General features: G+C 42.6%; 1 protein-coding gene across 1 annotated transcript in view; it reads right to left on the reverse strand.

Moving 5' to 3' along the window:
- Positions 1 to 1,085: 1,085 nt before the first annotated feature.
- The window catches only part of LOC110498175 (heme-binding protein 1), a 28,552-nt gene continuing 2,145 nt past the window's right edge, over positions 1,086 to 27,492 (reverse strand). Inside the window, exons 2-5 of the mRNA XM_021574784.2 lie at positions 8,493 to 8,587; positions 2,761 to 2,902; positions 2,222 to 2,405; positions 1,086 to 1,651 (exon numbers count right to left, since the gene is read on the reverse strand). Coding sequence (XP_021430459.1) covers positions 1,480 to 1,651; positions 2,222 to 2,405; positions 2,761 to 2,902; positions 8,493 to 8,587 — 593 coding nt within the window. The 3' untranslated portion in view covers positions 1,086 to 1,479. The remainder of the gene's footprint in view (positions 1,652 to 2,221; positions 2,406 to 2,760; positions 2,903 to 8,492; positions 8,588 to 27,492) is intronic.

Below are 27,492 nucleotides of genomic sequence, written 5' to 3' on the forward strand. Positions count from 1 at the left end.
AAACAACGCTATGTCACTGAATATCTAGAATTAGAAAGATATTTTACAACCTAACAGTTGGCCCAACTCTCTAAAGGCATGGCTCTAATATCCATCCACTTCTCACAAAACATCAAGTAAACGTCACATGACTCCTCACCCTTCGGAGGTCGTCAAGACTATCAGGGCTCAACATTAACGCTTGTCCGAGACAAGTAAAATAAAAAGTTGGGCAAGCAGAATATAGATTTGTTGTTCGAATGGACAAGTAAAAAAAATATCACAAAAATCACTATCAAACAAGTGTCTCCCGTATGTGATGTTTTGCACTGTTCGCATCTGAGTAGAATTGTATTGCATTGACAGGCACGAGCGTGTGCACATTTGTTGATATTCCTTGCTAGTTTATTTTTAATTTTTTACCCAGTTATAGCTCATTTTGGTCAGCAAACAGGGTACGGTCATTAAAATCCTGGAAAAGTCATGGTGTGTGAATCACCTGCGTGTGTGAGCAGGCCCATGGACAGACAGACATTATAGCAGCGAGGTAACCTTTAATAATGACAGACAACAGACTAAAACTACATAGCCAATTCAAAACATCTTGTTTAGCCTGGCTAGTTTTCTGTAACTAACTATTCAGCGTGCATTAATGTCATGTCACCGGCACTCCAGTGCAACATTGATGAACGGGTGCATTAGTAAAGCAATGCTACATAACCCTGTTGTAAAACCTATCAAGCGCTCAACATTGTGAGTTGAGAAATACATCTGACAGTTGGTGAGCTGGGATTCCCACCTCTATTAAACATTGGCCATGTCATTCTGACAACGTTCAAAATATTATTAGAATAGCCTCATTGACAAATAACTCACACGCGGTCAAAAGATATCCCACATTTGTTAGTTACTTTGCTTTGACGTCTACCTTATTGGCAAAGGGAATTATTTTTACGAAGACAAAGTATTTGGTTGTAGTTGTAACGTTGCAATATTTTATAGGCTAAGGGTGGCCAACTATCCTCCAGGAGAGCCTTAAAAGGGGCAGTGTTGTATTTTGAGACAGGCAAAGAAGCCAATAGATAGATGGTTTCCTACATTTTTTGTCTGATTCTCCATTTTATTTTGTAAAGTGGTTCCTTTCATCATACAATGATGTAAAAAATAGTGTTGCGGCCCATTATTTTTTTGGGGGACAAGTAAAATGAAAAATCTGTCCTACTTGTCCGAATGACAAGTGACTAAAATAAGTGAATGTCAAGCCCCAACTATGTGAGGAAAACAGCAGAGTAAAATATCTAATCTAGATACCCTATCGTAAAGGTGTTCATGGACCCAAAGGATGCAGCCTCGCACAGGACTAGTAATAAGGGCCCTTTTCAGCAAAGCCCCTAAGTCTCTTCTCTCTAGAACAGGAAGGGGTGAATCAGTAGGATAGGATGAGGACGGGGGTGTTGGGTGGGTCAGGTTTAGGAGGATGGGCCAAGGTTAGGCTGACCCTCAAGGCCGCTCCAGGAACCAAATCTCATTCTGTCGGTTCGCCACCGCAGGGTTGGTGTAGCCGGCCACGATGAACGAGTCATTCACATGCATGGCAGGGGAGTCCAGCATTTCCGCCATGGCGCTGATCTCATTAATGATGGTCACCTCGTTTGTGGCGCCAGTGAAGGACCTGGAGGTTAGAACACAGGGCACATAGGAATCGAATGAGATTTGATTTCAAGTAAGGGAGGTGTGCGTTTGCAGGTGCAGGTCTAACACTGGAGTCATTATAACTTCCTTACTCTCATTCTGCTATGTAAATTCACTAGGCTTTTGAATAGACTCGATTTGAGATTGTCCAAAACAATATGCTAAATTAAAACAAAACTGCAGCCACTATCATTTTTGGAAGAAGGATGCATCAACATGGTGTCTAGCATAAAAGTATTAGTGGCTAACCGACTGAAATAATGTCATTAACTTTAGCTAAATAGCCTCATGTGACTGACTTAATGTTTGTATCCAATCAAGTAGCTAGCTAGTTACGTACATGAAATTTGGTTCTGGGTTCCCGAAAACCAGCAAGCTAACTTCTTGACTAACTGTAGGCCGAAAAGTGAAATTCACTCGTTTTACTAGAAACCGAACTTGTTTATGCCTCAAACTGACAGTGGTTCCAGTAATGATTACAATTTAAAAAGTTTATAATTCATCTACTTTCATATTGTATTGCCATAAAAAAAAAAATCAAAACTCCTACCTTGTGTATACAATGGTGGCAGGCCATTCCTCAATGCTTATTTCAGTGTCAGAAGGCAGGGGTGGCTGGACTTGGTATTCTGTGGGCAGGTAGTAGGCCACAGTGACGTCCCTGGATAAGACAGAGTGGTTCTCATCCGTACGGATCACAGTCAGGATAGGGATGGTCATACCCAGATAGCTACCTAAGGACAGGACATGGACAACCAAGAGTCAGGCGTCTGAACTAGACTTGGCTAAATGTAACGGATGTGAAACGGCTAGCTTAGTTAGCGGTGCGCGCTAAATAGCGTTTCAATCGGTGACGTCACTTGCTCTGAAACCTTGAAGTAGTGGTTCCCCTTGCTCTGCAAGGGCCGCGGCTTTTGTGGAGCGATGGGTAACGATGCTTCGTGGGTGACTGTTGTTGATGTGTGCAGAGGGTCCCTGGTTCGCGCCCGGGTATGGGCGAGGGGACGGTCTAAAGTTATACTGTTACATAAGGATAATGTTAGAAGGATATAGGCCCAATGACTCCGATGAAGGCTGCTTTGGGCTCACCTGAGGAGTTCTGCTGGCAGATGTATCTCATGAGCTTCATGAAGCCGTAACAGATGCTCTGCTCGTAGGTGTCCTCATGAACTGTGATACACGCCCAGTGGGCCTTCTCATAGTGTCTCTTCTCATAGAGCATGTCTCCACACTGTGTACACACAAACAGAGCACTGGGTCACTACCTAAACACTTAATAACGCCTAATGCAGTGTAACAACACTTTGTTTCAGCATGTTAATAGATTCAGTCGTCAGTAGCTAGGTTTCCATTCAGTTAGCGACAGAATTTCATGCAAATATTGTAAAATCTACATAAAATGAGCATTTCCCCCCAGGGATGTTTCCATCAAACATAATTTTTTTGCAGATAAAAGGCTGTGCGTGATGTTAAATTCCCATGTACCAAATACAAGTTTAAAATGGGTTTCCATCACATTTTCAACTCTACTGATGGGTCTGGGATTTGTTGATTGACACAGACATTAAAAGATAACACATCTCTCCTTTGTTTAACACTCCAGCCAAACCCTAACTTGAGGAAAGCCAATCAGACCATTAAAAAAAAAAAAAAAAAAAAGTGACTAGGAGGCTTATTGAATTGGCTGAGGGGATTGCCTCTTCCCCATCCAAAATAAAATGGCAATCGCAGTCATATCAGCTTTCATCACATTGTAAACACAACTAGTCAGCCTTGGTGTCAGGTCTCAACAGAAACGGCTGTCAGTGTCAGTGGAAATGCGTTGGCGCTGCGACCAGGATTTTAAACCACAAAAGTGGTATTCAGTCCTCGGGGAAAATACGGAACGTAATCAGTTCTCAGATGACAAAATTAAGTTGCCATTTTAGTCATCCCCTTCATTACCATCAACCTTTATGTATAGGCGGTGGAGGAAAGCATCATTATCATACTCCTTCTCATGTCCTATTTTTTAAATTTTTTATTTTAATGGCCAGATCAGAACAGCTACGAGAGTTGTCCATACCTCACTTCAAATGCAGATGGTGCTTTCTCCTTGAAACATAAAATCGCAATTACCACTATCAAATGGGTATCACAGGAACCAAATTGTGTGACTTTGATGTGCACCAACTATCAGCTGGAGAGAAACTTTAAATGCAGACAAGTGGGGAAAGATGAAACGCGAGTTGGGCGATTTTTCTTTTTCCAGCATTTCATATTAGCTCTATGTAAGTAAAAAGAACAGCTATGCAGTATGAATTTATCATAGTTTATTGTTAGAGTACAAACATTTTGATTTTTTTTGTATGTAAACGTTTATAAAATGTAATTTTTTTTAGATTATCCCTAGCCCAAGATGTACTCTCAAGGAGCCTACCATTACAATACTCCTTAGGGATAGCCTCCTTTTTTCCCAATTTTCAACCTAAATGACCCAAATCTAACTGCCTGTAGCTCAGGCCCTGAAGCAAGGAAATGCATATTCTTGATACCATTTGAAAGGAAACACTTTGAAGTTTGTGGAAATTTGATGTATTTGAATTTGAATGTAGGAGAATAACAAACACAATAGATCTGGTAGAAGAAAAAAAAAAGAAAAACGGTCCTATTCTACCACCATCTTTGTAATGCAAGAGAAAGGTCATAATTCTAGCCAACAGTCTGGTTGTAATTCCGATAGCAGGGTATGTGCAAAATTTCAGATGACTAACTTGACTTATGAGTGAACAACAAGACTTTGTGGGAAGTCCCCAGGTACATTTGGGCAAATCGTGAAGGAGACAGTCGCATTCATATTCCATTTTTCTGCAAGAATATCGTCAAATCTGTATACTTGGACTTTGATTTAGCATTTCCAGTATTATAAGTTCAAAATTTACAAATCAACCAGTTTTCATAACTCTGAATATCCTTAGAATTTTTGTCCAACATGAAAAGGAATGCTGTCCTACAAGGTTAGTAGCTACATTTTACGACATATACATGGTTTCCGGACACTCCCGTAAAGCCCAGCTCATTGGCTATCTAGCTAGCTTTGTTTGACGAGGATACAGTCGTTCAAGTAATGGCCGCCCGCGTCATTGGCGTGCCATGAAGGCGTCGCTCTCTGACCAAATATGGTGTGCTATAGGACATGCTACACCCCTAATTAAAAATAGTGAAGTCTTGTTACCTTCTAGGATCTCTGAGGAATAGATAAACGTGATTAGACTCGTTGAAACAACGTTTAGGGTGAGATTTATTATTTTCTTTGCAAATTGAATGAGTGGAAATACAAAATCAAACATGCATGCTATATGGACCTTCAGGTTATCTCTGGGACCCTTTAGATGATAAACCAGAGCAAGATTTCAGAATGTAAGTACACATTTCACCTTCAGAGGTGAATTTATCAAACCTATCGCATTAATGTGTTTTGTTAGGAGCTCTCAAACAATAGCATGGCATTTTTTCGCAGTAATAGCTACTGTAAATTGGACAGTGCAGTTATATTAACAAGAATTTAAGCTTTCAGCCGATATAAGACTTACGTGTACCGACATTTGTTGTTTCTCTAAAATCTGAGATTTTGACACAACGCGCTGCATGATTTACAACTGTCCTGTTGACGGAACGCCGATCCTTCAGAAGATTTATTAAGGACCAAAAGGATGTTCAGAGGAAGACTGGCTCTGGGAGCCAAAACAGACAAACACTCCCTCTAAAAATAAATGTTCGGCGCATGCTAGATAGCTAATTTGCACAGGTGGTACCTCTGTCTTCCGTAAACACACACTGTAACATGGAGATATGGCTGTGTGGGAACTCTATAAAAAAAGAGGTGTATCAATGTAACCTTTTGTTTTTTTGAAACCGATCTGTCGCTGATAAGTTAGAGACGGTCCTTATGCTTCCAAAACCATCCTGCAAGTGATGCATGTTAATGTTGAGACCGGGCGTCGGGGCTCTTAACAAAACTCCCCTGTACAGAAGACGCCTTTGTCCAATGTAATGAATCGGGAGTCATGAGCCATGGCTAGATTATCACCTTGGCTAAAATGCCCAGTTTGGGCCTAAAAAAATGGTGGGATTAATTTATAAGGAAGTTTTTATTGGACATCATCTCCCTCCAGAAGAGGAAGAATCCCTGACTGTCTAGTGATGTCCTTGTCTGATTTTGACCCTGTATGAAGGTTGCTAACAAGCAAAACAGCATGATCTTTACACAGGTGCATCTTGTGCTGTAGAGAATAAAAGGCCACTCTAAAATGTGCAGTTTCGTCACAACATAATGCCACAGATGTCGAGTTGCGTGAGCGTGCAATTGGCATGCTGACTGCAGGAATATCCACCAGAGCTGTTGCCAGAGAATTTAATGTTACATTTCTCCACCATAAGCCACCTCCAACGTCGTTTTAGAGAATTTGCCAGCGTGTCCAACTGGCTTCACAACGGCAGACCACGTGTATGGCATTGTGTGGACGAGGGTTAAGGTATGGGAAGGCATAAGCTCCAGGCAACGAACACAAATGCATTTTAATCGATGACAATTGAATGCACAAAAATTCCGTGAGATTTCTTTTTTCTATATCTGTGACCAACAGCTGCATAGATGTCATGGGAAATTCATAGATTCGGGCCTAATGATTATATTAATATGAACTGTAACTCAGTTTAAAAAAAAATGTTGCGTTTATATTTTTGTTCAGTATAGTTAGTGTTTCTGAGCTAGGCCTTTGCACATGCATTTCAGTACAGTCCAGTATTACTCTGGTATATGGAAATGTGTTCCTGAAACAAAGGGACATCAGCTCATGAACAGTTCCCCTTGGAGGCCAAACTGAAAGGGATCCTAAAATGAAGTTAAAAGAAAAGGGTGAAAAAAAGTTGTTCACCCAGGTGACACGCATCCTCCTGGACTGTGATGCATTGAAACAAACAGCTAACTCCAGTTTAAGGAAGCCCAGTTTAACACAGCACAGAAAGAGAAAACACTGATCCGTTAAGGTTAAGCTCTAAAGCCAAGTCTACGTGTGTGTTAATCTGTTTCTGCTTTTAGAGTAAGGTAGACCCTAAATCCAGTGTAAAAAAAAACATGACTTTCTTGTTGTCACACTAGAAGAGTTGCAGGAGGAACTGGTTTGCGTGCCTCTTCAAGCGGCTCCGCCACAGGCAGAGGTTTCTGATCGTAACGGATGGTTAGGGTATGCTTGCCTCCACCTCATCGCCAGAACTGCAAGGTGAAAAGGCAAAAATGCTTTTAAAATGAATACTATCAGCTCTACAGCTTCTATTCCAAATACAGGCCATGCAAATTAATACTTGGGAGTTCCTTTTCTGTTAGTGAAACTCTGACCAACTCTACATACAGTCCATGCAAGTTAATAGAGTAGACGGGGCAGAAACTGAGTATTCATTGTGAAAGATTGTAATTGGGAACTTGACAGGTTAAACCAAATACCTCAAACCCACGAAAAACACTAATGAAGTTCAGATAGCAAGTCTATACCTGAGCATGATTTGGCAAGCCGGGCCCTCATCCAGTGAGTCAATGCGCATATATATAAGGTTAGGTTACATAAATCGACAATGAACTATTGAAAAATTACAGAAAAGATGCATGTCATAATAGACAACTACCTTAGCTCATCTGCCTCCCTGCCATGACGGGCAACACAGGAAAAATACATTACGGTTGATTAAGAAGTCTACCTAGTTTCGGGGTAAACATACGCTAGATAGGCCTACCCTGCAGCTTTTCTGATGATGGTCCTCCTACCAGGCTTTGGAGTGGACGTCCAGGTTAACACAGTCTGCACAACCTGCTCCCTTGGAATCACTTTCTCACATATTGTATTTTAAAATGAGTCCACAAAGTGCTTTGAAATATTAATCCACTGTAGTTATCAAGCTTCAGAACTAGCTATATTGGTAAGATGCAAAGCTAGCTACTAAGTTGGCCATCGTTAGCCATTCTCAGCTAACTGGTGGCAGTGTTAGCCTAGCTGCCTAGCTAAGCAGCAACGTTAACAATCTTACCTTCAAAGTGTGTCCCGACATCAATTTTATTTTTCGCCACCCATTGGCGTTGTAGCGCAGGATCTTTGTGGAAACAGTGGAAAGTTCATTCGACATGACTCCCTCCTTTGTAGGAGTTACATCCAGGGACGCAGCAGTATGACATGTTTGACTGCGTTGCCTAGGTTTCTGGTCTCGGTTTCCCCCACTAGCCTCATTTTAGTGCAGCCGGAAGTGACGTGTTGTGGTGTGTGAATTAAGCGAATAGGACCACACATTTTACAATGAGTCTTAGTAAGGGTTGGGTGGTATCCAGATTTTTTTTATACGGTATAACACAAGGGCTGCCATTTTGTTCCAATCTAAAAATGAAGAATTATGCTAACAAAGTACTAAGGAATTCCCATAGCAGATGCTAGCTAAATGCTAACAAGCACAAGCGAACAAATTGCAAGGTTGTCTAACCCAGCTCATAAAGTTTGACAACTTTCTCAAAAGGTTACTCAGTTTGCTGCACGCAAAAAAAACAAATATTAGACAGTAGGAATCTTGATTACAGGAGAGGATTGATCCGGCTCTGCTGTAACCAAGAAGCTTTAAATTGCAAGCTAGCAAGTTAGTAAACCAAATGCAGAGCATTTACTTGGCACATCCTAGATAATGAAAATCATTACGTTGGTATTCCAAAATACCCCGAGATACGGTATTCCGCCCAACGTCTTGTTGCGTGGCCGGCAGAGTAGACATTGGTTCGTTGGTGAATGAGTCCATCATAGACTTGCCTTTTCCTTACGCGCGATGAGGGTGAAGGGCACGTGCTCCCGGTCGTGTTGGCCATTGTTGTTGCTGGTAATCTGCTGGATGGGCTCAGCCATGTCTGTTTTGGTGAGAAAAACAAAAATAATGGGTTAATTTCTATTGAGTTAAATCAAGAGGTTCAGGTAGGGTCGCCGTAGTCTGGAAACCTCACAGGTTTGGGGAATTCTGCGACCCTACCTTCAAGTACAACAACATGTCAGTCTACCCGGTTGTATGCTTGTTGACAATGCTTTAGTCCTACTAACTAAACAATATGTTCTTACATTTTCTGACTTGGGCTCTATAGATTCAGGAAAAACTGGTATTATCTTCCAACCTGCATAAAAGAGGTCAAACTAGTCAAGGCAAATGTAGACCCCTGTGGCATGGCTGAAGTACAAGAAGTCTTGGTTTCCTCTTGCAGTCGATAGACGATAGTGTTCAGTCTAAAGACTATACATAGTGTTACAGCTCCTCCAATAACTCATGACTAGCCAGCTTCTCCTGGCGATGGCGTGAGAAAGGCTTTGTCATGTCAGCCAGGGCACAGTGCCAGTTTGTCAGTGCTCATAAATGTCACTCTGGTAGAGGGGAGGGATGCCAAGCTGCCCAAGGTAGACACACACAGCCAACAGTATGCCATGAAATTACTCTACTGCACTATTTCTCTGTAAACACAGCAAGCAACAACTTCACCTCTTCAATTTTAATAATGACAAATTCCATTGACTTTCCTCCCCGTTATATCTGTCGTCAAGGGGCTTTGTTCTCTAGCTGCCCACCTCTCCCATTCAGCAGGACTACTAATGAATGTAGGCTATACTTCCTTGGCATTGAATACCAACTGGACAAATATCGGTTCTCCTCTGGCCCTGCTATTTAGTCGGTCACACCATGTCCATTTCTGGCTGCAGTAGGCATTACCCACACTGATACCAAACAGAGCCATTATGAATGTATGAATAATAGTTATTACAAATACCCTGGAATCCAAGGATGGGAAACCATAGTACCATTTATTTTTTTTAATCTTATTTTATTTACACTTGGTCAAGTTTCAACCTCTGGTATCATATAAAAATGCATAGAATTGCAGGAAATTAACTTAAAACGGTAACATGGGTTGCTGGGTGGGGGTTTGTTACTAGGCCGATAAATTACATTACCCATTTGGACCTTTGCCACCTAGGAAATTAGTGCGACCGGACCTTCTCAAATAGTACTGGAGTACTCCTGCACTATACTATCATCAGTATCTGACTCAGTCTCACTAGCCTGGATCTAGGGCAGGGGTGCTGAACATATGACCTACAGGGTGTCAAACCTCCAGCCCATGAGGGGATAAGAAACTAACTCAAAACTAAAAATCTGAGATTATTATTTACACATCTTAGAGTAGTCAGAACATTCTTGCAAAACAGAAGACTAGCAGACCAGATATATCTGGGGATTAGCACCATTGCTAAATGTCTAGACAAATGATTCAAGTGCTGTTTTGTGTATTTGTTGATGCATTGTTTGTCCAATTGCTGAGTCGTACTAAGTTCTTGGGATCAGATCGGAATGTCAACATAACAACTAACAATGGCTCTAGGGAAATCCACATCTAGATGGCCCATTTTTATTATGGCTGACGTTGGTCTGTTTATGGAGCCTGAAGTTGAGGTATGCTACATGCACCCTTGTACTGGCTTATCGGAGCTGACGGTGCCATCGACACCTGAATATTCTACTATCAGGGCTATATTAAAATGCTTCTTATTTACTGTAAGAATTGTAACCAGCCTAATTGAAAGCAGCACAATAGGGATTTAGAGGGATTATTCACACTATCAGATTAGGACAATTCCACAATAAGAGTGACAGACTCGGTTTTTTGCCATTACGGTTCAAGTAAATGTTGTTTGTTGTAAACTTTTCAGTGGAAATTGTTACAAGTAGTCCTTGTGCATAGATTTGTATGGTTTGTTTGACTTTGCAATCATTGGTTTTTGATCAAAAGTTTGGACACCTCATTCAAAAACACATTTATTTTTACTTCTATTTTCTACATTGTAGAATAATAGTGAAGACCTAACTATGAAATAACACTTATGGAAACATGTAGTAACCAAAAAGTGTTAAAATATGTTATATTGTTCCAATAGCCACTATTTGCCTTTGACAGCTTTGCACACTCTCAGTATTCTCTCAACCAGCTTCATGAGGTAGTCCCCTGGAATGCATTTCAATTAACAGGTGTGCCTTAAGTTAAGAAGGAAAGAAATTTCACAAATTAATGCATTGGAGCCAATCAGTTGTGTTGTGACAAGTTAGGGGTGGTATACAGAATATAGCCCTTTTTGGTAAAAGACCAAGTCCATATTATGGCACGAACAGCTCAAATAAGCAAAGACAACCGACAATCCATCATTACCTTACGACATGAAGGTCAGTCAATATGGAAAATTTCAAGCACTTTGAAACATTCTTCAAGTGCGGTTTCAAAAACCATCAAGCGCTATGATGAAACTGGCTCTCATGAGGACCGCCACAGGAAGACCCAGAGTTACCACTGCTGCAGAGAATACATTCATTTAAGTTACCAGCCTCAGAAATTTCAGCCCAAATACATGCTTCAGAGTTCAAGTAACAAACACATCTCAACGTCACCTGTTCAGAGCGGTGGTGTGAGTCGGGCCTTCATGGTCGAATTGCTGTAAAGAAACCACTACTAAAAGGACACCAATGAACATGAACGGATGATCTCTGCATGTGTTTTTCCCACCGTGAAGCTCAGAGAAGGAGGTGTTATGGTGTGGGGGTGCTTTGCTGGTGACACGGTCTGGGATTTATTTAGAATTCAAGGTACACTTAACCAGCATGGCTATCGCTGCAGAATGCTGTGGTACGCCATCTCATCTGGTTTGGGCCTAGTAGGACTATCATTTGTTTTTCAACAGGACAATGACCCAACACACCTCCAGGCTGTGTAAGGGCTATTTGACCAAGAAGGAGAGTGATGGAGTGCTGCATCAGATGACCTGGCCTCCACAATTCCCCGACCTCAACCAAATTGAGATGGTTTGGGATGAGTCGGACCGGAGAGTGATGGTAAAGCTGCCAACAAGTGCTCAGCATATGTGGGAGCTCCTTCAAGACTGTTGGGAAAGCATTCATGAAGCTGGTTGAGAGAATGCCAAGAGTGTGCAAAGCTTTCAACAAGGCAAATGGTGGCTAATTGAAGAATCTCATATTTTAATTTGTTTAACACTTTTTTTTGGTTACTACATGATTCCATGTGTTATTTCATAGTGCTGAAAATAGTAAAAATAAAGAAAAACCCTTGAATGAGTAGGCATTCTAAAACCTTTGGCCGGTAGTGTGTTTTAAAGCGAAAAATCTGAGTCATTGTCACTCTGTTACCATGGAAATGTATGAAGAGGGATTGATCACATACTAGTGCTAGGATATAGCCTAAAACGGTATATAGCCTAACCTTTAATCAGAAAGGTCAATAAGCATAATATTTCACTTTGTAGGTGTAAAGTTGAGCAAATCAAAATGCAGTCAGTGTTTTGCTAGGGCGGTAGTGACAATGGCCACAGTCCGTGTTGTACTTGGGTGGTAGTGACAATGGACACAAGGCGATGGTACTAAATTAACTAAACCTTGAACCTTGCTTCACAGCCCACGAGAGGCAGGGAGGGTGAGCAAAGAGGTTAACCAACACAGTATTTTAGGACCGGATTTATTAGCCCAAGCTTTCCCTCAAACAGAGCAGGCTAAGCTATAGCTAATCCGTTGAGTCAGAATGCCCCAATGATGGCTCCATGCAATTAGTTAGTCTGAGAAGAGAGAGGGAACAAGCGGGAGCCCCAGACCCAGTCTAACCAGAACTCATTAAGCAGCATACCCTAGAACACATATGTCAGAGTCAAGGCCCGCGGGCCACATCCGGCCCGCAAGAAGGTTTTTTACGGCCCCTGGGATGATCTTGATTTATTATTAGAACCGGCCCGCAGCAAGCCGGCAGCCCGCAGATCTTTTACACGCACCAATACTACATTTCCCACAATGCAAAGGTGACGCACCGAGCAGTAGGCTGCTTCATTTCAATATTTATTGGCACAGCAGTCGTCAGCATCACAGTAAAATTAACTTTCAGATACCCATCAAAAATGGCAAAACGGAAGGTGGATACTGAGAACCGGGGGTTTCAAACAAGGTGGGAGTCGGAGTATATGTTCACGAAGGTAGCTGGAAAACCTGTGTGTCTTCTGTGTGGAGAAAGTGTGGCGGTACTGAAAGAGTATAATCTGAGACGACATTATGAAACGAAACACGCGGACAAAAACAAGAATATGGACATGGAACAAAGGCTACAAAAGGCAGAGGAATTAAAACGAGGCCTCAAATCTCGACAGGCTGCTGTCAAGGCCAGTTTTATTTTGGCAGAAGAGATCGCTAAATCAGCCCGGCCATTTACGGAGGGGGATTTCATCAAAAACTGCATGATTAAAGTTTGTGACGAAGTTTGCCCAGAAAAAAGGCAACTCTTTTTAAATGTGAGTCTGAGCAGAAACACCATTGCCGAGAGAGTAGACCAGTTGTCCATCAATCTAAAAGAGCAGCTTGTGAAAAAGGGAAAAGATTTTATTGCATATTCCTTGGCTGTGGATGAGAGCACCGACATTTCTGACATTGCCCAGTTGTCAATTTTCATCCGCGGAGTGGACTCCAGCCTAAGCGTGACAGAGGAGTTTTTGGCTTTACGTCCTATGCATGGCACAACTACGGGGCATGATTTGTATGAAGAGGTGTCAAGATGTGTAAATGAGATGGAGCTGCCTTGGGAAAAACTCGTGGGTTTGACAACCGACGGAGCACCTGCGATGTGTGGACACAGGAGCGGACTGGTGGCGAAGATACGGGAAAAGATGCAAGAGGAAAACGCGACAGGTGAGCTGACAGCTTATCATTGTATCATACACCAGGAAGCGTTGTGCGGTAAAGCCTTGAAAATGGAGCATGTAATGAGCATCATCACGCGCACAGTTAACTTTATCAGAGCCAAAGGTTTGAATCACCGCCAGTTCAAGGCATTTCTGACGGAGTTAGAAACGGAGCATGGTGATTTGCCTTATCACACAGAGGTGCGATGGCTAAGCCAGGGAAAGGTGCTTCAAAGATGTTTCGAGCTTCGTGAGGAGATTTGTCTATTCTTGGACAGCAAAGGGAAAGACACAACACAACTCCGAGACGAAATGTTTCTGTGTGAAATGGCTTTTCTGTGTGACATTACGAGTCATCTGAATGCAATAAACTTGCAGCTGCAGGGTCGGGATCGTGTCATCTCTGATATGTACAGTACAGTGAAGGCATTTAAAACCAAACTGACTCTGTGGGAGACGCAGATGCGGAAAGAAAATTTGAGCCACTTTCCCAGCTGCCAGACCATGAAAGAGAAGCTCTCTACCAGTGCGTTCCCGAGCACACAGTTGGCTGATAAAATAGGTATGCTTACCACTGACTTTCGACGCCGATTTGCTGACTTTGAAGCACAAAAAAGCAGGTTGGAACTGCTCGGTAACCCATTTGCTGTTGACGTGGAAAGCTCACCACCAAACCTCCAAATGGAGTTGATTGACCTCCAATGCAATGATGCACTGAGGGAAAAATATGCGGCAGTGGGTGCTGCGGAGTTTGCCCGTTTCCTCCCCGGCACAATGCCCCAGCTGCGCATCCAGGCTGCTCAAACGTTGTCTATGTTTGGCAGCACATACCTGTGTGAACAACTGTTTTCTTTGATGAACCTGAACAAAACATCACACAGAAGTCGACTTACTGCTGAACACCTCCACTCAATTCTGAGGATTTCTTCAGCTCAGAGCCTTACCCCGAACATTGATGAACTTGTGGAAAAGATGGGACACCACCAAGTATCACCCTCAACCTCAAACAAGTGAACATTACTGTGCAATCACATATTTAGAGTTTTTACTCAGTTCAAGTTTAAAAGTTAAAATTTAATATTTGTTTTCACTGCATGTTACTTCTCCTTAAACAAAGTGTTGTTTTTGATTAATAGATTTTTGCACTTTATTTTTTTGTATTTCAATCCAATTATATTTTAAAAATATTTCAGTTGAGTGGATGATAGAAAATTGCTATTATTGTTTTTTCTTTGAAGTAAATTTAGCCCACTTTTGCTAAAATAGAAAATATAGTCTACTGATGGTGCCTTGAATACCGGTTTCTTTCATTTAATGTTCATGTTATGGGGATATTTATATAAAGGAAATTTGTCTTTTGTGTCTGTTGAAAATTAAAGATTACTGACAGAGCCATAAGAAAATATTGCTTTATTTATCTGATCATATTGTAATATATTTGTTAGGTTTTCAGTAGGTTCAATTAGGTTCACTAGACTATATGCGTCATTTAAAAATTTTTCAATGAACATTCGAACAGTCCGGCCCTCGTCTTGTAGCTGATTTTTTTATTTGGCCCTCCGTCCATTTGACTTTGACACCCCTGCCCTAGAACATCATTCATCAGTCCTCGTCACTCAATGTTCAGCAGCCTACACCAACCAAAATAGCATTAATTTCTACCCTGTGGCTCTGACACTAGCCTACTTCAACTCAACTAGGGAGGTGCTGTGGATTTGTCCAATAACAACCAAATGTTTTACTAGTGTGTCCTGCTGAACATACTGGACTCCAGCGAAAACCTACTATCTACACTGAACAAAAAATATAAAACGCAACAATTTCAAATATTTCAGAGTTACAGTTCATAAGGAAATCAGTCAATTTAAATAAATTAGGCCCTAATCTATGAATTTCACATCGCTGGGAATACAGACATGCATCCGTTGGTCACGTACTTACAAAAATAACAGGTAGGGGGTGTGAATGAGAAACCTGTCAGTGTCTGTTGGGACCATTTGCCTTTTATACACATCTCCGTCACATAGAGTTGATCTGACTGTTCATTGTGGCCTGTGAATTGTTGTCCCACTCCTCTTCAATGGCTGTGTGAAGTTGCTGAATATTGGTGGGAACTCAATCCAGAGCATTCCAAACATGCTCAATGGGTGACATTAAATTTCCCATTTACATGGGAAACTATAAATTAATTAATTATGGTGCTTAGAACTAGGGCTGGGACGAAACCAGTATTGCAATACTCGTTGGGACATTTTCAGCTTCCAGGAATTGTGTACAGATCCTTGTGACATAGGTCTGTGCATTATCATGTTGAAACATGAGGTGATGAAGCAGATGATTGTCGTACCAATGGCCCTCAGGATCTCATCACGGTATCTCTGTGCATTCAAATTGCCATAGATAAAATGCAAATTGTTAGTTGTCCGTAGCTATGCCTACCCATACCAAAACCCCACCACCACAATGGGACACTGATGTCAAAGTTGTGAACAGCAAACCCTTCACCCACACAATGCCATATACGCTGTCTGCCAGGTACAGTTGAAACCAGGATTAATCTGTGAAGAGCACACTTCTCCAGCGGCCATCGAAGGTGAGCATTTGCCCACTGAAGTCGGTTACGACACCGAACTGCAGTCAAGACCTTGGTGAGGATGACGAGCACGCAGATGATCTTCCCGGTGATGGTTTCTGACAGTTTGCGCAGAAATTCTTACGTTTTGCAAACCTGCAGTTTTCATCAGCTATCTGGGTGGCTGGTCTCAGATGATCCCACAGGTGAAGATGCTGGATGTCAAGGTACTGGGCTGGTGCAGTTACAAGTGGTCTGCGGTTGTGAGGCTGGTTGGATGTACTGCCAAATTCTCTAAAACAACGGTGGCGGCTTATGGTTGAGAATTAACATTAAATTCTCTGGCAACAGCTCTGGTGGACATTCCTGCAGTCAGCATACCAATTGCATGCTGCCTCAAAACCTCAGACATCTGGCATTGTGTTGTGTGACAAAACTGCACATTTTAGAGAGTCCTTCTATTGTCCCCAGCACAAGGTGCATCTGTGTAATGATCATGCTGTTTAATCAGTTTTTTGATATGCCACACCTGTCAGGTGGATGGATTATTTTGGCAAAGGAAAAATGCTCACTATCAGGGATGTAAACAAATTTGTGGCCAACATTTGAGAGAAATAAGCTTTTTGGAAATTTGGGGATCTTTTATTTCAGCTCATGAAACGTGGGACCAACACTTTACATGTTGCATTTATATTTTTGTTCAGTTTCTTGAACACCATTAGTACTAGTAAGGCTCAGAGGTTGAGACTTTACTCTGGGGACAGCTGCATAGACAACACAGTCTGGGTGTACCTTTTTCAGTCCTCTGCTGCGGCTGGCCGCCTGATGCACACCCAGTCTGCATTCCAGAGGCCCTAGAATTAGGTCAGGTACAACTGGCCTCCGTTTCCACTCTGCACCGGGCAGAGGCATTCTGGGTGCAAATCTGGTCGCAGGTCAACCAGCCAGCCAGACTGTACGTGTATGTACATTCAGTCCGCTGCAATCTGCATTCTAGCCTTACTCAGTGTTGCCTCTTGTTAACCTCGGGCAGGGGCTTTAAATTCAGGCCAAAATATTCACATTCTCCATGGTAAAATTGTAAACATAAGTGTCTTATTTTAACCTGGGGGTTTTGAATGTCATTTTTCAGCCGATTCCGTATTCTGGAATGTATAGGTTATAATTTTCCCCCAGAGGTAGGGTAGGAAACAGTTAAGCTATTTACAGAGCCTGAAACATTGCTTCCAATATTTATTTCCTTTAACGAGGGAGTAAGTTCAATATTTCAATTGTTTATGCTTTCAGTTAGTGTTTAAAGTAGGGCTGTGGCAATACCAGTATCGCAAAAAAAATGTAAAACACGAAGCAGACCAAACCCTATTGTCCTTTAAAAAAAACTAGGGCTTGGAAAATAAATGTGACTCTGGATGACAACATAATTGTTTTTTTCCCAACATTATGGCTGTTTTCCTAAAGAAGTGAAATCTGCTACAATACTAACGAGTATCATTCCGGCCCTGGTTGTAAGTAATAATCCAGTCGTTCATTTACAGTGGCGACAAGTTATTTAGGGCAGATGGGGATTGCCTGTTTTGCTTGCATGTATGTATGTATGTATGTATGTATGTATGTATGTATGTATGTATGTATGTATGTATGTATGTATGTATGTATGTATGTATGTATGTATGTATGTATGTATGTATGTATGTATGTATGTATGTATGTATGTATGTATGTATGTATGTATGTATGTATGTATGTATGTATGTATGTATGTATGTATGTATGTATGTATGTATGTATGTATGTATGTATGTATGTATGTATGTATGTATGTATGTATGTATGTATGTATGTATGTATGTATGTATGTATGTATGTATGTATTTTGTTTTACTTTGTTTGCAAACTGATATGTGACTTGCATTAATGCCAAAATAACATGCAAAACAGGCAATCCCCATCTGCCCTGAAATAAATAAATATATATAATGGAGTTAATAAAGCCACATACAAATATGGTCTCTTTTGTTTTCTTGTGTAAGGCAGCTCCAAAATGCAGATGTTTCAGCCTAGCTCAGTGGTTTGTGGGGCAAGCCAGCAGAAAATAGGAGCGTTGTTCCGTGATTGGCTTAGGGTTCTGTCACTCATGGTGACACTACGTCACGGCCAAGTAGTAAGGGTAGGCATTGAAAATTCAAGCCCTTTGGCTCCTGCCACAGAGTTACATTAGTAGTGCCCTTCCAAGAAGGCTCAAGGTCATTGGCCACAGATAAAATGACATCAAATCACATATCTACAGTAGCTTTGATTGGACAGATCACATCAACATTTTACTTTCAAAATCTTAGCTAGCAGTCATCATCATGAATCAATTCGACAATCTACTGGCAAATCCTTTTTAATCCTTGTCATATGAAGAAAAATAATGAAGAGAAATTATAGATAAAACGTATCGGTGCTCATCAACCATTGGACATAAACATTACACAACTAGTTGGGAAGGAATCGGTGACAGTGGCTAACTGCAAGCATTGCACCTGGGAAATTGGGAATAAACGAGCTCAGACTGAGAAAAAAAATAAAATCAGAATTATAAATCCAGCCTCTTTCTTTCTTTAATGACAAAATTTTGCCCACGAAGGACCGCGGCACCACCTTCCTGTTCATGTGAGCACATCACAACAAGGTGAGTCCAAAAGGGACTGGGGCGGCAGGGTAGCCTAGTGGTTAGAGCGTTGGACTAGTAACCGGAAGGTTGCAAGTTCAAACCCCCGAGCTGACAAGGTCTGTCGTTCTGCCCCCGAACAGGCACTAGGCCGTCATTGAAAATAAGAATTTGTTCTTAACTTGCCTAGTTAAATAAAGGTAAAATAAAAAATAAATAAGTGTATGTTGTGTAATAAGCTGTTAGTAGCCCATGTGCCTCACCCTGATTACATTTTGTTTGTCTGTTTTCTGACTCTGTAGCCTTTTTGAAAAATGTAATCATTGAATATTGTATCCTACAGTTCTGACTTGGTGTACAGTTTTTTTTTTTTTTTAAACACTAAACACTAAGAATGGCCCATGTTCTGAATTCTGTCGCTGTTCATTTCAAAAGTGCTGAACAAAGTTATATTGACTGCATCCGTCCTGGCTCGCCCATTAATGTCTTAATCAAAATTACGGATTGCCTTTTATCCACTTGTCGGCCCCTTATGCCATAGTTTGTACATCTCAATTGTCAGAAAGCACATTTGTTTAAGCAAGTCAGCCATATCAGCTATGTTTTTTATAAAGGCAGTAAATGAGGCTGATTGAACTGTTTCGCTGCCAGACAAATCTCCGCTGATAGCCAGGTGTAGCAGTGGTAAGATGTTGGGACTGCTGTTGGGACTGCTTTATGTAGGCCCGTTTGTGGGCACCGTTTTTCACCGTTATAGAGCAATTAATGTATTGTGTAGTGACTTTGCTTGCTGGCATTCATCCCACTTTTTATATGTTTTGCCCCACCAAGATTTACATTCTAAAATAACCACTGTTCATTTATAGTAACCAAAACTCCTCATGTAATGGCAAACGGGTCCACAACTACCCTTGCTTTGTAGTTTAATTGGTTTTCCTCTAATCTCTCGTGGACAACTTTTATTTTTTTTTATTTAACTAGACAGTTAAGGAGAAATTCTCATTTTACAATGACTCCCTACCCCGGCAAAACCCTGCCCTAACCCGGAAGACGCTGGGGCAATTGTTCGCCGCCCTATGCAATGGTTGTGATACAGGCCAGGATCGAACCAGGGTCTGTAGTGACGTCTCTAGCACTGAGATGCAGTGCCTTAGATCGCTGTGCCACCCCGGGCGCCCCTACGTAACATAAAACTGGCATCGGTCAACAGATTGGGATGCGAATGACATCTTTGATTCCGATGTGCAGATTTTTCCACATTGATCATTTTGACAAGTCTTGATTTCCCAGGTGTTATCATCCAGTCTTTGTACTCATTTTTTTTTTGACAGAGTGGAATGTTAGCTAAACAGACTGGTACCCATGCTACCGTTACTAGCCACAGGGAGAAAAATAAACAGAGTTGTAAATGGGGCTTTAAAAGGTGCAATATGAAGAAAAAGCTCTGCCATTTCCCAGTTACTAAAATTGTAATAGTTCCCCGAATTTCATAAGTGACAAAACAAGCAATCATTGTACCATTAAGCCACTGAAATATTTTCAATAACCAAAAATCTTGGTATTTTCAGCTGGTGTACAAAACCCGAAATTAAGACACAAAAAACTAAACTTAACAGGAAGCATCATAGAATAGTGCACAAATAACAGATCTACTGCTTCTTTGACTGTCTTTCAATGAAAATGACAGATCTAACTCACATTTCTATGTGAATTTGGTCGGGTCACCCACAAAAAGTGACATCACAGACAAGTCAGTTAAAGAAGAAAGCACGTCTCTTAGGAGGCTACAAATACATGAAGCCCCTAATTCTCACGTCAGTCCCTAAGACCATTATTCACAGCCTAGGATTTCCATTAAATTAAGTACATTCTGTTAAATCAATTGGAGTACATGTAGCCGGTGCTATACTACACCGCTGTAACTCTGCGTTGTGTGTGGTTGATAGAGACCATAAACGTGGACTTTGGAGATCAGGTAGTTTTAATCAAGCAGAACTGACTCTCTGCATCTTGCATCTGCATCCAAAAGGAAATAAAACATTTGTAGAGCACATCTGTTCTGAGAATCGTCGCCTCTTTCTCTCTCAGTGCATCAAAATGATTTTTAAATACAAAAATTAATACACTCTCTCCTTATTATACATAACATATTTTACATTGATAAAACCACATACCTGCATCCAAAAGGAAATAAAACATTTGTAGAGCACATCTGTTCTGAGAATCGTCGCCTCTTTCTACAACAGATGCACAATAGGAGGGACTGGGATCATTCGAGGAGCTAGCCATCGTTCACACATACAATAGCCTGCTAATACCTTAGCTAGCTATTAACCACATGTTGAATTCAGAATATTGATATCGTCCTAAAAAGTACAATTACAAGTGCATCTTAACAATACCATCCATTTATGAGTAACCTCTAAATATACATCATTATTCATGAACAAAACATTGTGTGTATGACTTTGTACTTAAAAGAATCAAACTTTTCTGAAGACAGAAAAAGCGTGCCTACCTCTCTCAGTGCATCAAAATGATTTGAGCACGAGCACGCCGGGCAAAACGTAAGTACACACTCCCCTTCTCCCAGGATGCAGGCATGCATAACAAATCAACACAACATATTGATATATGAACCTGGTGAAATTCACATAGTACTTCAACAACTGTTACATTCACCCCTCCTGAATTTCACCAACCTTGTAAAACAACAAAATAACCTACCAAGCTCAAGGCTTAATTCTGAATTCAGCTCAAAGCTACCCATAGGGTTCAGGGCAAGCGAAAGTTGGTCAGGCCTTCAACTGCCCCTAGATGCATAGTGCCTCTTACACTATATCTACATTCTTAGCCTTAAAAAAAAATCCTGTACTAAATCATCTCTGTACTATGTTAAACTTACACCTTCTGGTGGGTTGACTCTATTAGTCTCTTTACTGGTTTAACTACCCTCCCCGCCCTTGTGCGACCTGCCACTGGGCTAGGGGCCATAGTAACTAACGGTGGCTCTGGCCTTAGATCATTGATCAGAGGTGAGTTTGAAGGAATCAGCTCCAGAATCTCAGAGGTGCTTCCCCGGTCATTTTCCTCAAGAAAACAAGGTTCTTCTGGGTCTGACTTTCCATCCGATGTCCAGAGTTCGGAGTAATCGCTTGAATCCTCCGCCAGCCAGGATGCACTTTCCTCCCCAGAGTCCTCCATGTCTTCCCTGTCCAGTCCATCGCCGGAGTGGGTGGCCTCTCCTGCATCTACATTGATTGAAGGCCCTGCAGCATCACTGTCATTGAAGTGTACTGAATCATCAATTTCAAATGGCAGGAAATTCACCTGCAGCAGTAGATTCCTGTGAACCACTTTCTCTCTGCCATAACGATCTTGGATTATGTACGTGTGAGTTTGTGGATTGACTGAAGTCACTGTGAAAATCTCGGGGTTCCACTTGTCAGCCAACTTGCGGCGGCCCCTTTCACCCTTGTTGGCGATGAGGACACGATCCCCCATGGACAAACCGATGCCTTTAACCCGCTTGTCATACTCCCGACCTTGTCGTCTCTGTTGCTTGTCAGTGTGCCTTTGGGCAACACTCATAGCTTCCTTCAGCCCAGTGATCAGAGTCTCGACATACTTGTTGCAATCCACAACACTGGAGTCATCCAAAACATTGCGGAACATAACATCCACTGGTAGCCGAGGGACTCTACCAAACATGAGAAAGAATGGAGCATAGCCCGTAGTCTCGTGAACAGTGGCATTGTAGGCAAATGTTAATGACTGGATTTGTTCAGGCCAATGTTCTTTGGTTTTCAAGGGCAGACTCCTGAGCATGCTACCTAAAGTCCTGTTGAAGCGTTCAGTTTCTCCATTCCCCATTGGGTGATATGCTGTGGTTCTGGACTTTTGGACACCGGAGAGCTTAAGCAGTTCTGCTATTAGCTCACTCTCAAAATTTGCGCCTTGATCAGTATGGATCCTTGATGCAAAGCCGTAGACACAGAAGACATGATCCCACAGTTTACGAGCTACTTGCTTGGCTGTCTGGTTTCTGCATGGCCATGCATGGGCAAGTTTAGTGAAGTGGTCAGTCACCACCAGAACATCAACTGAGTTCTTCTTACTGTCTTCCGCTGTCCAAAAATCCAAACACACCAACTCCATGGGAGAGCAAGTTTTGATGCTCTCTAACGGGGCTCTAGCCGCTGGCTCTGGTGTCTTTGCTAGAACGCATCTCTGGCAGCAGCGCACATACTCCTTGATGTCTCTCTCCATTGCCGGCCAGAAAAATCTCTGCCTGGCCAGAGCTAGAGTTCTAGCTTGGCCTTGATGTCCTGCAAGGTCGTGAATGCCAGTCATCGCTTTGAGTCTCAACACCTCTGGCAAGACATACTGGAACCTTCTCCGGTTTGTGTGACTCTCCTTAATGACACGATACAGAACTCCCTCTCTTAGGATCAAGCGATCCCACTGTTTCATCAGCAACAACACTTTAGAAGAAACACTGTATCGATCTCGTCTGGTGGGCCGTTTCTTATTGAAGACGAAAGGGATGACCTTGGAAGTCACAGAGTCTTGCAGCTGGAAATCTCGAAGTTCCTCGTGCGAGAGTTCAGGCAAAGTGTCAATACCAGGAGAAAGCAGCCGTTGGGTGTTGGAACCAAGCTGGATTGCTTGCATCTCCATTGAACATTCCCAGTCAATATGGAGCTGACATATGGCCTTCACTTCAGCAGTGGTCAAAGAGGTTATCTCCTGGGGATAAGAAGCCCAACGAAAGGCATCTTGGACATCATCATTCAGTGTCCCAACAGCCTCAGACAGAAGTGCTAGGTAGGACTCCCTCATCAGTCTCTGCGCGACAGTCACTGCAAAGGGATCACGGCTCAGTGCATCTGCTACTGTGTTCTTGCTGCCTGGGATACGCTTCAAATCAAAGTTGTACGGTGCCAGCTTGGCAACCCATCTTTGCTCGCAAGCGTCCAGCTTGGGTTTTGTCATGATGTACGTTAACGGGTTACTATCTGTCCAGACAGTGAACTCGTGCCCCTTAAGCCAGTGACTGAATTTCTCACACACACTCCATTTCAGTGCTAGAAATTCAAGTCTGTGTGCCGGGTACCTTCTCTGCGACTTACTCAGTGTCTTGCTCGCAAATGCTATGGGCCTTGCCTTATCTTCACCTTCAGGTACTTGGCAAAGCACAGCCCCAAGACCATCCAAGGAAGCGTCAGTGAAGAGAATGAACGGCCTCTCGAAATCAGGGTGAGCTAGCATGACACAATTCAAAAGAGCATCCTTCAGCTTCTGGAATGCAACGACACACTCCTCAGTCCAATCCGATAGCGTCAGCTTCCGGAAAATCCCACTGTTGCCCTTCTTCCCATCTCTTCCTCTTCTCTTTTGACCCCCAGTGAGTGCAAACAAAGGTCTGGCTATAGCAGAACAGTCAGGAATGAAGTGCTGGTAATATAATACCATACCCAAGAAGGATTTCAGCCTCCGAGCAGAGGGAGTGCATCCATCTGCCTCCATCAGCTGAGCTTGGCTCATCTTGGCAATGGCCTCCACCTTCTCAGGATCCACTGACACACCGTCCTCTTTGATGATATGTCCGAGGAATTTCACTGTTCTTCGTAGAAAGTGGCATTTTTTGGGTGCTAGCTTGAGATTGTTGGCTCTTAGACGGCTAAACACAACTTCAAGTCGCTGTAGAGCCTGTTCCTCGGTGGGTGCAAAGACCAACAAGTCATCTAAGTAACAAAGGAGATTTGAGAAGTTTAGGTCCCCAAATATACTCAACATCATTCTCATGAAAGAGGCCGGGCTGTTACACAGACCTTGTGGCATGCGATTGTACTCATAAAGTCCCATTGGTGTGGTAAAGGCTGTGTACTTCTTGTCCTCTTCGTGAACTGGAATGTTATAAAATCCTGAGGTCAAGTCCATGGTGCTGAAAAATGCACTGCCACCAAGGGCTGCGAGGCAATCTGCTTGATGAGGAAGGGGATGAGCGTCCTTCACCGTTCGTGCATTCATCCACCTGAAGTCAGTGCATAACCTCAGACTCCCGTCTTTCTTCCATACCATGACTAAAGGGGAGGCATACTCACTAACTGACTTGCGTATAAGACCTACTTCTTCCATATCTGTCAATACCTTCCTCAGCTTCAGGTAATGAGCAGGCGGAACTCTTCTGTATGGTAGCCGGAAGGGTCTGTCATCAACCAGGTGGATACGGTGAACATAACCCCTGGCTTCTCCGCAGTCCAGATTATGTCTTGAGAAGATGTCTTCATATTTTGTGATGGTATTCACAAGCTTTTCCTTCCACTGGTCAGCTACCTGGCATCCATCAATGTCAATGTCTACTAATCCTAGATCAGACAGTCTTTGTTTCAGATTGTGGCAGCCATTGTCATCCTGCTTCTGTTCCATTGGGGTTTTCCTCACCTCATGAAGGCCCTGAAATATTGTTGCATCCTCAACAGCCAAGCATGTAGACACATCTGCCAACTTCATGTTACGTCTTAGGGTGAGATGTTTGTCAGAACAGTTTACTACCTTTAAAGGCACCCAGCCATCTCCCCACATGGGTGTAATAACTCTACCCACGAGTATGTTTCTGGGCATGACCTTTGACCTGGTAGGTTCGACTATTACAGTGCTGCCTGGAGACAATGCCACATTTTTAGGAAGTTTACCCCAAACTAAGTGTTCAGTCTTGGGCGAAAGAGTCACAGCTTGAGTGAGCTTCACTGTCCCAATCTTGCCATCGACTTGCTGTCCCTTCCATCTTGTGACACTTGTCATCATCTGCAGAAACTGCTCACCCTCTGGTGAGTGGGTCTGGCCATCCATGTTGTTGACGAGCTTCCAGTATTCATCCGTGCCTTTCATCTCATGCAATAGATGCTTAATGACATTCGATCCCAGGATGAGATCATCACGCTGTCCAGGAACAACTAGAGTGGGCACTTTAACATCAATCCCATAGATTTGCATCTCCAAATCATAGAAACACTTTGTTGAGGTCTTCTTCCCCCCACACCCCACTAATACTAACTCTGTGGGAGGCTGATAATGCTGAGGAAGGGCACCTGCTTCCAAAAGTCTCTGCTCCGCATGTTCACTTAATGTACAGGCCATAGACCCAGTGTCAAGCATGCCCTTAAGCTGCACTTTCCCATGTACAGACACAGAGGTGTAAAACAAATCTGAAAAAGCCTCAACTTCTTGTGAACCTAACATAACAATTTTCTCTCCTTCTTTCGCATCAGAGCACAAAATCTCATACGTTTTCTCAAGATCATCAAATTCTTTCTTGGGGGTAGACAGTTGAACACCCACATTTCCCCCCTTCACCTGTGGGCGTGTCAGTTTAACGGTTGCTGCTGTGGTGGTGAGTTTCTCTGCTGTTGTGGTGGGCGTCTTTCACCACCGGGATTGGCATAGCGTTCCCCCGGTTTAGGACAATTTGACTTCCAATGATCTGGGGAAAAGCACAGGAGGCACAGGTTCTCATGTCTACAGTGCATCACAGTGGAGTGATCTGTTGAGCCACAAACCCTGCATTCCCTACGCCTGAAGGGCTGGGTGGGGAAAGATGGTGCCTTGGCCTGTGTCTGTGAAACCATAACGGGTGGTATGCTCTTCTCTAAGGTACGTTCAAGCAGGTGAATGAGTCTCTCGATACTTGCACTCTGCCCATCTTGTTTGGCGCTTGATGTGAGAGAAGTGTCACTGCACGTACCAGCATTGACCCCGCCTTCACATGGAGTTATCTGGGGATGTACTGTTACTTGCTTTGAGGATACAGCGGTAGATTGACACATGGTGGCCTTCCTGCGGCGTTCATGTTCATAGATTCTCTCCTGTACTTCACTCGCAGTCCATTTCTCAGCAGACTTGTATTGGAATACTGCTGCCAGTTTGGGGTCAGGGCAGTATGTTACAAACATCCTAACGACATCAGAGTTGGAGCTGTCAATCTTCTTACCTTGTCTCTTAAGGCCCTCGTCAGCGACATCTACAGCCTTGTTCAATCGAACCCAGTACTCCATAACAGCCTCTCCGGGTACAGGTTTAGTATTGTAAAAATCAGCCAAGGGCATGCACGAATAGGCCAATTCACTGAAATTCTGTTTCAGAATGTCAAATACAATCTCTGGCTTCTCTGTAGGATCAACTGTTGTCTCATTGCGTAAATTTATCTTTACCATGTCTCTTGCTTTGCCAGATAATCGACTAATCAACTCATCTGATTGTTCCCCAACAAGACAACCCTTTCTCCTCAAGTATATTCTCATCAACTCCTCCCATTCATGAATGGAGCATTTGTCTGTACCATCTCCTCTATATGTAGGAGGTTCCTTTATGTCTGATTGCATGATGAACTTAATTTGACTGAGATCTACATATCCTACTGAATCTGAATGATGATCACTTATATTTTCTGTACTTACTGGTGGCTCATAAGTACTGGACCTGCCACTCTGTAGTTCTTCCCTAATGGAGCTCCCTATTTCCCGGGCTAGCTGAGTGACCAGCTCAGCTAGACCATCTACAGGGGCATTTGGATTAACACTAGATGAAGGGCTTTCATCCAATTTTTTTGTGGAGCAAAACATGGGGGAACCTCCTGCACCTACACACTTTACCGGGGTTTGATCAGAGTATGAGAAAAACCTCCCCCTCCCAGCAGTGAATTTGGGTTCATCACCATTATAAGATGCCATGCCACTAAAGTTACGTTAAAATGTCTGTTGATGAACACACTTCTATGTTGGTTAACGATAAACAGCGCTCTCAATACATCGTTGTCAGAAAAA

The sequence above is a fragment of the Oncorhynchus mykiss genome, chromosome 19 (genome assembly GCF_013265735.2).
Source record: "Oncorhynchus mykiss isolate Arlee chromosome 19, USDA_OmykA_1.1, whole genome shotgun sequence".
Classification (NCBI taxonomy): Eukaryota; Metazoa; Chordata; class Actinopteri; order Salmoniformes; family Salmonidae; genus Oncorhynchus; species Oncorhynchus mykiss.